The 14,008-nt window shown below is 34.5% G+C and overlaps 1 protein-coding gene across 1 annotated transcript in view; it reads right to left on the bottom strand.

Moving 5' to 3' along the window:
• LOC106064234 (RRP12-like protein) overlaps nucleotides 1–10,981 on the bottom strand; it is a 29,541-nt gene extending 18,560 nt beyond the window's left edge. Inside the window, exons 1-8 of the mRNA XM_056038991.1 lie at nucleotides 10,660–10,981; nucleotides 4,466–4,665; nucleotides 4,144–4,227; nucleotides 3,973–4,049; nucleotides 3,669–3,774; nucleotides 3,446–3,562; nucleotides 2,829–2,967; nucleotides 261–388 (exon numbers count right to left, since the gene is read on the bottom strand). Coding sequence (XP_055894966.1) covers nucleotides 261–388; nucleotides 2,829–2,967; nucleotides 3,446–3,562; nucleotides 3,669–3,774; nucleotides 3,973–4,049; nucleotides 4,144–4,227; nucleotides 4,466–4,665; nucleotides 10,660–10,855 — 1,047 coding nt within the window. The 5' untranslated portion in view covers nucleotides 10,856–10,981. The remainder of the gene's footprint in view (nucleotides 1–260; nucleotides 389–2,828; nucleotides 2,968–3,445; nucleotides 3,563–3,668; nucleotides 3,775–3,972; nucleotides 4,050–4,143; nucleotides 4,228–4,465; nucleotides 4,666–10,659) is intronic.
• Nucleotides 10,982–14,008: the final 3,027 nt, after the last annotated feature.

The raw sequence follows: 14,008 nt of genomic DNA, 5'->3' as shown, positions 1-14,008 counted from the left end.
TTGCGTAACGAATACGCATTTTGCGTAACGGTAGGCAGGTCTGTATTAGACTGTTACTGTTCATCTATCAGCTGTAATTAATAATTATTTTGAATGTAAATATGATTGAATCATGTTTCATTCTTTCATTTAAATATTGATGAATCGTGTTTAAATCTTTCATTTGTGATTTTTACTTCCTTTTTCTATATAATTATGTTCATGTTTGTAATTAAAAGTTTACAATTTTGAGTGATTAACTTGTACGCTTTAGAACTTACCAAATCAGTCAATGTCATAAACCTCAACATGGTCTCACATAAAGTTTTGATGTTTCCAGCAGGAAATACAAAGATGATATTTTTCAATAATGAGAGCATGTGAAGTACTTCTGTTTTATTTGAATGACCTGCAAGGAATTCAGAAACATTGATGCAAAGAAAATAAATCTTGTAAAGTAAATTTAACTCAATAATTCAGTGATGGGAACTGACTTTGCAAAAATTTTAGGAAATTTTGTAAGCCCCCCCCCCCCCCCCCCCGTTTTTGAACTGGCCTGTCGTGGCGACTTAAAAAAAGATGTTGCTGAATTTTTTTTTAACTTTTTTAAACTACGTCGTAGAATCGTTTTATTTAATATTTTCTTTAATTAATGTTGTATTACATAACATTTACATTGCATTGAGCATTACTGCACACAAAATGCATTCATGGCACTATTGTTTGTATATATATTGATGGGAGGAGAAAGCTTTTTGCAGTCTGAGCATTCTATAATAGATAACTGCTTTACAGATATTGTAACAACTTCTTTCTCAAACAACTATAAGGATTAAATATGTTTGAAAAACATGCTTGAGTTTTGGAAATACTTCAAAAGTATGAGCTACACTTCTGTTTGTCTCACTGATTATTAAATTTTGTACAGGAGAAACTGTTTACTAAGCTTTGCACATGAAGTCCACCAAAAATGCTTTGAAAAGCTGCTGAATCTCTGCTGAGTTCTTAAGCAAGATGAGCAAGAACAACCAGATGAGGAGCAATGCTTAGAGGAAGAGAAAGTTTAGCAATAAAACTGCAAATTGAGGCTTCCTTATGTGACTCTTTTTCATGCAGATACAAGTTGTTTAGAAGAAATGGATCTCTACCACACTGGGCTTTTATACATTTATAGCATTAGTAATGATAAGTTATTAGTTAGAGAAAATTTTTAAACTTTTATATTAAAATATATATATATCCCTCACTATAGATAGATCTATAATCTAGAGCTACTTATATCTAATAACTTGACTCTAGTCTCTAGATCCAATATATTATTATTAGATATCTACATTCTATCAGGCTTATACTCAGTAACTCACTATAGTCATGTAAAGAAGTTAAAGAAGGCCTACTTACTACTATATAAAAAAAAGTATATTCTAGATCTATATATAAATCCAGATGGCCGGTACACGGTAGGTCTATCACAGTATCACTCTAACTCTATTAGTAGTATTAGATTTAGATGAGTAGATCTAGATCTAATTATTATTATAATAGATCTAGATGTCTAAATCTAATCCCATTTGAACTCATGGAAGTCGGCAGGCAGGGTTCAAATTAGAAAAATCTAGGGGCCATTGTAACAACAGCGAAAAAATAATACATCTAGAATTGTAGTAATAGCGGCGATTAGCGCTAGATCTACATAGTTTACATACGTAACATAGATCTAGCGACCGGGCATCATTCATGATACTCTTACGTGTAAGTCTAATCAGTCTAATAGTAATACTTTTCAAAAGCTGGCAAGCAGCCATTGAAGTCTAGATGCTCTAGATCTAGATCAAAAGTATTCAAATTAAAGAATCTAGATATCTTTTCTAGAATATATCTATCTAGACTGATTCAAACCACTCTAGTCTGGACCAACATCTAGACTTATAAGACAATATGGTAACACAAGATTTTTTTAAAAATAGAACTTTAACTGTGTCAAAAGACCGGATGTACGCATGTTCAAAACAAATCAAAAATCTTATTTCGCATTCTTCCGAAAATGGAAAAATAATAAAATCGGATTTTTTTTTCATAAAAAAAAAATCGGATTTAGAAAAAAAAAATGTCTGGAAAACTTCAGATTTTTTTTCTAGAAAATCGGATCAGAAGAAATTATCAGAATTCCGACAATTGTCGGAAAATTCCCATCACTGATAATTCCAATTTGTTTTTTGTTTTTAAATACTGCTTCTTAGTTTAAAAGCAACACAAAAACAGCATTTCAAACTAGATCGTGGGTATGCACAAAGTTTTTATAGAATGAAGAATTTTGATAGTTATCAAATACTAACACTTTTATTTATATATTGGCCTCCTTCAGTCGTAGAACAATTACGATTCATCTCAAACACTTTTTCATATGAATGGAGATCTATTTTGGAGAGAAACTCCCGTCCACATATATTGCAGGTCATGGTGGCTTTCGCTTTAGTGGTAGAGGAGCTGGCCATTTTCCATAATGGCACGCTTTTCTTCAAGAGCTGAGGCCCATTGTTTTCTTGCTGTCCATAGCTTCTTGGTCACTGTCTCTCTCCAACTAGTGCGGTCTAGGGCTATATCTTCCCAATGTTCACCGATTTTAAATCCTGTTTTATCACATTCACGTAACGGAGGTGGGGGCGACCAGTTTATCTTTGTTAAAATTAATTGTTAAATACTTTTTCTTTAAATTTGCTCAAATTATGAGCTACTTTATCCCTCTCCTTTTTTATAGGTCACAAAGACTGTTAGAAATGCCTATGTTCAGAATATAAAACAAGTGAAAGGATCTTTTGAACTAGCGAGAGAGAGTTCCACTAATTTACCTTTGAACGCTTCAATTTGTTTTTCACAATAGTTAGCAGTGACAGGTGCTGCTGGATGGCAAGGTGGTGCAGGTGTCTGCTGCATGAATAAACTTCCCTTAAGTACAACTTTGATGGCTGTTTGAGCAGCTCTTCTTAACTAAAAATTAAAATGGAAATAAAATAAAGCATTAAAAAAAACAACAACTTAGTTCTTGAACACAATTATGCATGGAGGAATTATCACTTACAAAATTTGCTCATACATAGTATGATACTATGCTATTTAAAGAGGGAAAATCATGGTTAATCTAGGATTTTTTTCTCTATAAAACTATTGCTAAAAGTAGAAGTGTTGAATTTCTTTGGATTTAAGTGGACCATTAGGCAAAAATGAACTTCAGGATGTCCTCTGTTTCTCTAAACAGACCAATACCACAAAGAGTATATAAGAGAAAGTAACTAACAGCTGTTCAGCAGCTTTTTCTTTCTTTAAGCATCAAATTTCCTCTGGCTAACCACGCCATGATTTGTCTTCTTCTTGAACAAGGTTTATAAAGAGATAAATAATATGACTGTTGACAAATATATATTTTACTTTAATAATAGAAATAAGAATCACTTAAGATGCATTGTACCTTAGGTTTTTTATGAGTAATGAAAGCAAGTAGTGCATTAAATGCGTGAGTTGTTGAACCATCTAACCATTTTGTTAAATCTTGAACACGAAGAAGACTTGCTAAACAAGAAAGTGCCTGCCAAAAATAAAAAATAAAAAAAATAAAATAAAATGAATAATACTAAGTGTATTGACATATGTATAGCTATTAAAAAAAATTCCATGCAAAACACAAAACATACCGGCTTTAGCGGAGATAGCACTTGGTTCTGAACACACTCTGTGATAGTTTTCAACAATATTTTTTCCACTTGTGAATATCTGCTGCGCAATATAGAGACTGGCACCCTAGCAAAATAAAAAAATTTTTAAAAAAAAACATGATTCAACTTGACCTATGACAAAATAGACACACACAACATATCCTATCTATTCTGTAGGGAGACCATGTACAACAAAATGTCAGTTCAACTTAGTTAAAAATGTTGACAACTTGAAGTTTTTAAGTACAAAACAGAAGTCTATGCAAAAACTATTTCCACTAACCTTTTAATAACAACACTTAAAAGATGAGCCATTGCCATTCTGGTTTCTGTTTTATCTGCACTTTCTAAGCTAGTCACCTGATGAAACAAGCATCAAGAAATATTACATTTTTAACATACAAAACACATTACTAAGAATACTTTCATGACATATCTATCTTGCATTGCTCACCAAGGTTGCAAAATACTGCACATCTGTACCTATTCCTCCATTCTCTTTTATAACCTCTGTTATTGCTGCTAAGACAGCCAGGATCTGAATAGAAATAAAAACTAAATAAATTATTTAATATGACTGTGAAAGCAAGTAGAAAGTTTGAACAGCTGTCTCGAACTTCAGATTAATTATCCTTGTAATGCCTTAAGTATATTCTCTTTTATATCTGTTTATTATCTGGATCAAGAGAAAATTGGAAGTCTGAATCTAGGACTACTTTTGTGTGTAAACTTGCATACAGTATACAAAATAGATACATAATGAATGTAACAAATACCTCCTTATGAATGGCATTATTTGAGTTAAGGTAATGATGAACTCTGCTGAAAGTGATGTTGGTACATCCAGTCAGGTTGGTGGCCCATGTGTTAAAGGTTGTGCCTCCCATGCTGGCCACATCATCTTGAATTGATGCCTCAGTGAAACCATGAGTAGATGCATTATGTTTCTCTAGAGCTTCTAATGTTAAACTTCCACCTGACACAATGATGAACATCTCATTAAATTTATCACAAGCAGCACTGACTAAAATAATAATTAAGTGTGAAACTTCAGCTTATAAAGCCATAACTTTGGCTTGCAAATTTTTTTTTCTATTGGACTTTCCAACCAGGTTTACAGTTATGAAGATAAACAAGCCACCAGCCAGTTCTCTAAGCTTACTAAAACATTGTGCCTACTCAAATATAACAAGTATTCTAATAAATTTGATTTATTATTTATCTTAAGTTTTAAACTATTTTCAATATCCAGTAGGAGTCAAGATTTATACTCAAGATCTTTTGAGCCATAACAGTCAAATACTTTACTTTACCAGTGTCTCTATTCCAAATTAAAAAGTTGCACCATTCACAATCTAGGGTATTTTGATCAAGAGCATTTATGCTTGACTATACCCACCCTACACCTCTTTGACCTCATAGGTCTAATTTTAACTAAGCGTAGTGATACATTAAATCATATCTTTTTTTATACACAAAAGGATGAGGAATTCAGAGACTTAATTTGATAGAATAGAAATTCGCACTCTACTCTAGATCAATTTTCGTTTGCCGTCATCTATCCCAGTATCTGAACTCCCTGATTCCTTCAATATATTCTTTATTGGCAAGATTGAGCAGATCAGAAATGACATGCCATCCCTGTCATCACAGCTTGACCACTCTCCAATCTTTCAAAATTCTCCTTTTTGCAACTTTCAGCGTGTATCCGAAGTTTTTGTCAAAAGGGGGACACGACAATTTGTTCACACGACAAAATGATTTGACGTGAACCAACTGTCTGTGAACGAATAGTCGGGTGAACGAATTGTCGTGGAACCCGTCAAAAGTACTATTTTAAAGATGCCTAATAAGTCATGTGACCTTGATCCCATTCCAACCTCCTTGATCCTTGAATGTTTAGATAAGCTTGCACCCACAATTACTAACATTGTGAACTCTTCACTAACTCCAGGCGTTGTACCACAGCAATTTAAGCATGCACTTGTCAGGCCCTTATTAAAGAAATCCAGTCTTGACCCGGAATGTCTAAAAAAAACTATCACCCGGTATCAAATCTTCACTTCCTGTCAAAGCTTCTGGAGTGCATCGTGTTAGCACAAATTCTTTCTCATCTTGAACAGAACTGTCTCTTGGAAGAATTTCAATCTGCATGTAGGAAGTGCACTAAACGACTTACTTCGCAATTCGGACAAAGGCCACATATCCATGCTGGACTTGTCCGCAGCCTTTGATACGCTAGACCATGAAATTATGATGGCCAGATTCTCTGCCACTTTTGGTTTAGCAGGAATCGTCCTAAAATGGCTTGGATCCTACCTGACTGAACGCACCCAAAGTGTCGTTGTTAAAGGGACAGAATCAACAAACTTACTCTTGAAGTACGGAGTACCCCAAGGATCAGTTCTAGGCCCAGTACTGTTCACTATGTATACATAGCCACTCAGTGGTGCCATAAGGCCAACCGGCATCTTATACCATTTCTTTGCCGATGACTCACAGTTATACGATTCCTCAGTACCCTCAGAGGTGTCGCATTTGGCAGAGAAAATCGGTACCGTTGCAAGGGTGAGCGATTGGATGGTTTAGAATAGATGAACGAAGACAGGACAGAAATAATTAAGATTGGTACTCGGAACAACATCTCAAAAGTCGAAAACACAGATTCTCTTTTTATCACGAACTGCCAGGTTCCTTATGTCCATGTAGTGCTGAATCTTGGAGTTTTCTTCAATTCAATACTATCTTTCGACCCACACATAAGTCAGCTCTGCAAGAGTCTTTATCTGCAGCTGCGCAGATTAGGCCAGATCTGACCATATTTAACAAACGGAGTCAACAAAAATGCTAGCTGTGGCATTCATACTCTCCCACCTTGACTACTGCAATGCTGTGCTAGCAGGTATACCCGATGACAAAATAGCCAAGCTGAAACATATTCAGAACAATGCTCCACAAATAGTCCTTAGAAAAACATGACAAGATTCTGCTACTGCGCTCTTGCGCACGCTCCATTGGCTTCCCATGAAAGCGAGAATCGATTACAAGGTCGCCACACTTTGTCATCAGTGTATATATATATAACAAGGAGATGCCCTTGTACCGTAGCGAACTGATTACTCCATATGTCCCCCAGAGAGCCCTGCGCTCAATGGACTCAACGCTTTTAGTGGTGCCACGTTTCTCCCTCAAAAGCTACGGTCTGCGGGCTTTTTCAGTGCACGAACCAAAGGTTTGGAACTCACTCGCCATTGATCTCAGACAGACAACATGCTACACCACTTTTAAGAAGAACATTAAGACCTATCTGTTTAAAACTTTTTTAGATTAATTGTCATTTAGCTGTTGTGTTTCTGTTTGTAATGTTATTACAGCGCCTTGAGCCTACATTTTGTTTATTAACAGCGCTTTATAAATAAAATTATTATTATTAATAATCCATCTATATACTTATTACTAGAATCATCTCTAGATATCTAATCTATTTAGGTCTAGAAATCTATGGTAATTTTTATTATCCGAACAAGTTTAGCGCTGCCACCGCAATTTTTATGTTTGAATGTTTTTTATAGCTCCATAATGATTAGTTCTAGGAAAAAAACTGGAAACATCTATAAACTCGTCATCTATTTGTCAATAAAATTAGATATATAATATTGCCTTGTTATGCTATGCTTGGTTACAATAATGATGTTGAAGAGAATCAGGTCAAAGACGTCCAGCGCTAATATTAACAAACACCACTGTGCCACTCATAAAAACATTTTTTTTTCATACACATGTCCAACTCCACCCCTCATTAGCACTATGTTTAGCAATATTCCCTTTCTTTATACCCTTTCACATTACACTTGGTTTAACATCTAATACAAAAGCAAAATTAAGTTTGTAAGAAAATGTTACTAAATAAATCAAAGAAATGTTCATCTCCCGGCCTTGAGTTTCATCCCTTACATATGCATTTTCAACATTAAAATAGGCAATAGCATTGGTTTGGTTAGTGTCATTGAAAGGGATAAAGAGCCTTTGTTAATGTCATTGATTGTGACTTGACAAAGGAATATTATGGAACACCCCATATTTACAGGATATCGCTATGAGATGTGTGTGTTTTTAGGCCTATTTAGAAGCATTTTAGATAATTATAAGATAGACTCTAGGTCATGTTTAGCTGATACTTAGATTTACTAAAGAAACTCTCCATGGCCGCTACTTTGGGCCTAGCCTAGCTGGTCGCTCTAGGGGAAAAAATCGCCTCTGTTGCGGGGGAGAAGAGGAGGAGTATTCTCTCTAGTCTACCTACGGGGCACTTTTTTTTCCCTGTAGCACATCTCCACTAGCGCAGTGCGTGCCTGTCTCACCTTAGCCTTTTTGGTACCAGTCAGATAATTGCTAGTCTCCTGCTCTCTCTCTCAATTGCTTTTTTTTTTTTTTTAGAGCGTGTAATGGTATGCTTAAGAGACATGGAAAAAAGGGAAAAAGGGGGGGGGGGAGACTTCATGTAGTATACTCTCTTTTGATTTTGACAATCTCTTAGAATGTTGATGTTTCACACAATGGCCATTTAGTGCACCTAGTCAATCAATAATTGTAGGCTCGAGGTCTACGCTATTGTGACTTTTTTTTTTTTTTCAGCTGCCCATTGATGCCAATTTATTATTGTATACAGACGTGCACTTAAGTGCTATAACATTTGTACATATTTGTTGCATATTAAATGGTTTAAAATAAATGGTTATACGTTTTGCATACACCACATTAACTTTTTTTTTTATAAATATGTTACGAATTATTTTTTTTGTGAAACATGTAACAAACACACACAAGAACACATACATGACTTAAATATACATTTTGTACTATATTATTTCAACAAACAACAAAATTATTCTTGTAAATGTTTAAAAAAAAAAAAATAACAATTTGTTTATTTCCCCATATTTACTGTGTCAAGTTATTTCCCTTTGATGACTAGTGTCATATGACAATATATGTTTTCTTATTCAGAAAAGGTAAAACTTGTTGGCCACCCCCTATTTACATGTTTAAGTGGGAAAGGAGAGTCTGGGTTGTACAATTTATCTGTTTCTAGTGTCTATTTAGAAGCATTATATCTGGGTTTTAATTGGCTAATGCATCTAGCTGATTCTAGCTAGGGCAGCTAGTGGCTTAAAAATCGTCTTAGCTCCAGACCCTATATAGATCTCGTTCTTCCCCTTGGGAGAAAAAAAGCTAAGTTTTACAGTAGTCTACTTTGACCCCAGATAAAATTACTTTCTCTCAATATAAAAGGGAGCTGTACGTGTCGGAAGTGTGACAAAATAGTCCATGCGCAATATTTATGCGGAAGTTGGGTAGTAAACATTCAAATAAATAAGATTTAATAATAATACATCGAGGTGGCCGATATGCGAGACTAAAACCGGGTGTCCGACAACCATCATTTACTCCAGATCTAGACTCTCTCTATTAATACTATAGTAGATTCTTATATTAGGCACACCGTATTCGGGAACTAGGTCAAATTTTTATTATATTTTTTTATTTGGTGACGGTATAACTTACAAAAAAACTGAAAGCAGATTCTTATTCTGCAACTAAAGGACTATAAAAATAGCTGTGTTTCTTTGAATTACCACTCATAGTCAAGATTTTATTTTAAAATAAATCAGGTCACTCCATGCTCCTATAATAAACGCAGTTTTTGTGCTTTCTCCTTTAGCGCACATCGAGCACCGTTAAGAAACACCACAATGTTATTGCTAATAAATTATATCTGTGTTAATTAAAAATTATTTAGATTGTATTAAAAGAAGTAGATTCACTTCTGCAATATGTATTTATAGTATATTGTCTCTCTATATATGCCTACCTATATAATCTATGTGTAGAAACAGACAGAAATAAATCTCTATAAATCATAGATCTATAAATTAATTATTATAATTTAATAAACATGATATTTTCAACTAGGCTACATGTATTCTCTGTCTCTTTCTTTTAATTCCCATCCAAGGACCCTCTTCTTTTCATATTTTGGATGTTCGTTTTGTTACACCTTAACATCCCCTCCCTCCCATAGATGCTTATAATTCTTTTCATGACTCTCTCCCCATTCCCTCCACTGCCTGTATGATAGGTTGTGACACTACACGCTTAGTGTATACCTCTCCTCACCACCAGCGCTCGCCTGGTATGATCACCTGCAGTGGGTATGGTCTCTGGCTTCAAATTAGCAGCCCGCACTTTTTCTTTCATTCATAAATTATATATTCTAGATATCTCGATCTAGGTCACTTTTATTCATTGAAAAAATCATAGATTTATTAATCCCAGTAATATTTCTTATTATGATTTTGCCTTGTGCACAATAGGAGAATGTGTTAAATTCATTAAAATAATGTTGAAACACCTCCTTTTTTAATTTTATTTAACAGCTTACGGAATAAATGTGATTGAAATGTCTTTCTAAAGATGTTTGGAAGCTTATTTTGATAGATCCACCAGCCTACGATCAAACAGGCTCATAATATAGCCTTCATCCCTTATGGGTATGAATTGCCGGGGGAGGTTAAAACAATAGCTTTACATACTTGGTTACCGAGAATCTAAAAAACTGCCATCTGCTTTGGAAAAGCGGAACAAAAATACAGGAACTTATCTAAAATTGGACATGCACTGTCCTGAAACGTCGTTTTTAGCTCCAAACATAAAAACAAATTAATTATAAACAAAAAAAGCGACGTGTTTCTTAAAGGAGAATTCGATGAGCTGTGCCTAATATAAGAAGCTACTATACCCCCAAGCCCAAGGCAATAGTATAGTGGCTAAATTAACTTAATAGGCCAGGGGGTGTTCAGAAGACAAAAATTACTCACTAGTCACTAGATGTAGATCTAGATCTAAATTAGAAAGATCAATATCTCTAAATTATCTTGATCTAATTCAGAAGTAAAAAAAGACAACTTACTGTTTATAATTTGAGATTTGAGAGGTGTTTTATTTGATTGTAAAAATACTCCTCCAGACGACGTTAGTAGAGTTTGACGAACAGCTTCTCTAAACTTTTTTGTCGTAGGATTACTGGATGAACTTTTCGGTAATTTTCTTTTCGTAATCTTCATTTTCGTATTTGGCTTTGATGTTACAATTTTTCGTACTTTCATATTTATAAATTTACCTAGACAAATGGTTTAGACTAGAATATTAATAAGTGACAGATACTGAGATAACACACGTGTCTGTTTATACTTTATCGTAGGACACCAACACGCAGTGGCAACTAAAAATAAAAAACACAAACGACCTATGAAAAAAAAAACTCAAATTATTTTAGGGAGATACCCAGATCTTATCCTAATTATTTTGTTTATGCCACGTAAAAGCACATCCGTGACATCGAAATGTATTATGCATCCGTTAAAATTAATTGAAATGTCAGTTTAATCAATTATATAGATCCTTTTGCTATTTAAAAGTAGTTTGTGCTTATTATTTAAAAATATTTTAATAGTAAATTTTGATACTTTTTAGTGATAGATAATAATTAATATAGAATTTAAGTCATTGGTTAACATGCATGACTAGATGCATGACGCGTAGGACGTAATCATCTTTTTTTTTAAAGTAACGTCTGCATTATTTAAGATCTTATTATATAAGATAAGAAGATTCAATAAGGCTTGTCTTCGAGTCCGAAGATTAATGAGAAATGCAGTATTTCCCATGGCTACGCTGTCAACGGACAATATGTAAGCTAAAGGAGCATGCAGTGATAACATTACAAACACAAACACGATAGCTAAAATGTTTATGGATGTAGGCCCTATCATGGGCGTAGTCAGGATTTTTTTCGGGGGGGGGGATTTTTTTCCTCCAACGGCCAGGAATTTCATTGATTGAGACCCGATCTCTATAGCTGACTCCTAAAATCTGTCTTAGCCATCTTTATTGAGCCACAATAGTGTTTTTCAATTTCGGCAGATGACTATTCAATGCAGTTTATTAATGGAGCCCTGCCACTGGTAAAAATGTGTAACCTCTCTTGAATACGCTCTTGGAATTAAGTGACTGTAGTTTGCTTTAAATTTTATATCGAAAAGAGAAGTTTTATCGTCAAAATCATCTGTTGGGGGTTTTCCAACTCAAAATTCTCTGTAGGGGGATTTAAACTCAAAACCATCTGGAGGGGTTTTAAACTTTTAAAAAAAAGCCATCTGTCGAAGAGGGGTTTAAACTCAAAACCCCCGATTGGATTGGCTACGCTCAAATAATTAATCTTATATAATACAGACGTTACTTCAAAAAAGAAGATGATTACGTCCTACGCGTCATGCATTTAGTCATGCATATTAACCAATGACTTAAATTCTGCCAAGTCACTGGTTTTCTTGGCTAGCTCAGGCAACCCATTCCATGCTCTAATAGCATTAGGGAAGATTGGATTGGCTACGCTCAAATAATTAATCTTATATAATACAGACGTTACTTCAAAAAAGAAGATGATTACGTCCTACGCGTCATGCATTTAGTCATGCATATTAACCAATGACTTAAATTCTACCAAGTCACTGGTTTTCCTGGCTAGCTCAGGCAACCCATTCCATGCTCTAATAGCATTAGGGAAGAAGGAGTGTTTGTACAAATTTGTCCTAGCATATGGGACGAGGAATGTGCCTTTATCTTTGTGTCTTTCAGAGTATTTTATTAAATTCTGTTTTTGTATTTGAAGATTATGGTTCAGTGTTTTATGTATGATTGCTACTTTACTTTTGAGCCTTCTGTCCTGAAGGCTTTCTAAATTTAGTGTTTTTACTAAAGGTGTTACTCTAGTCAAATGTGAATATTCGTTTGTTATGAATCTCACTGCTCTATTTTGTGTCTGTTCCAGTTTCTTAATGTTTTCTTGAGTTGAGGGGTCCCATACGGGGGATGCATATTCTATTATTGGCCTAACCAAGGTTAAATAACATTTTAGTTTTATGTTCTTATTTGATTTATAGAAATTTCTTTTAATAAATCCTAATGCTTTGTTTGATTTTTTTTTTTTTTTTGTAGTTTCATCAATATGTGGATTCCATGACAGTTTTTCATTTATTATAACACCTAGGTATTTTGCGTTTTTAGTCTGTGTATAGTTCCATGGTTTGTGTTACTGATTTGCCATGAATAAGATAAGTGGAATTAATTTGTTTTAGTTTTTTTGTTACTCTTAACAACTGACATTTTTCTGGGTGGAAAGACATGCTCCAATTTGATTCCCACTTCTGTAATTCATCTAATTCTCTTCTAATTTTAGTGTGTAATTTGCTTTTTTTTATATTGAAGAGGTATTTTTAGCATCAAACCCCTCTGAATGGGGGTTTAATCTCAAAACCCCTTTGGCTACGTTCATAGATTTTAGAGTGTGTAATTTGCTTTTTTTTTTTTTATATTGAAAAGGTATTCTTTAGCTTCAAACTTTACTGGAGGGGAGTTTAAACTCAAAACCCCTTTGACTACACACATAGAATTTTGAGTGTATAATTTGCTTTGTTTTTAATATTAAAGAGATATTTTTTTACCTTCAAACCCCACTGAAAAAGGGGGGGGGGGTTAAACTCAAAACTGAGTCAAAACCCATTTAGCTACGCTCATAACATTTTGAGTGCGTAATTTGCTTTTTTTTTTATATTGAAGAATTTTTTTAGCTTCAAACCTTACTGAAGAGGGGGGGGGGGGGTTAAACTCAAAACACCTTTGGCTACGCTCATAGAATTTTGAGTCTGTAATTTGCTTTTTTATATAGAAGAGGGGGTTTATCGTAAATTTTGGAGGCGGTTGTAAAATCAAAATCTTCCTTAACTGTGCTCTTGGAATTTGGGGATTGTCGTTTGCATTTTTTTTGTTTTGTTTTATAGAAGAGGGGGATTTAACTGCAAAAAACCCTGGTAGGGGTTTTAAACTCAAAACTCCCTTGTAGGAGATTTTAAACTAAAAAACCATTGGCTTTCCTGGGGCAAGTGATGGTTTAGTATTGAAATCTCATCTAAAATAAACAAAATCAAAGGAAAAAATCAGTCACTATAACGATACCCCCCCCCTGCAAGGGGGGATTTTATTTCGGGGGGGGGGGGTTAACCCCAAAAAAACCCTACTGGCTATGCCCATGGGCCCTATATACTTGTTTGTTTTATAGGATTCTGACGTTCCTTCACAAATGAGGATACTTGGGCGGCAGCTGTCCAGTGTATTTCTGTGTCATATTTTTGGTATGGGGACCATGATATTTCTTCTAGATCTTTTCTTTTTTTTTTTTTTTTTTGCTTGAAGTAGATAAA

Source organism: Biomphalaria glabrata, chromosome 1 (assembly GCF_947242115.1).
Source record: "Biomphalaria glabrata chromosome 1, xgBioGlab47.1, whole genome shotgun sequence".
NCBI lineage: Eukaryota > Metazoa > Mollusca > Gastropoda > Planorbidae > Biomphalaria > Biomphalaria glabrata.
The sequence above is the reverse complement of the archived record's forward strand: the minus strand, read 5'-3'. Positions and strand labels throughout refer to the sequence as shown.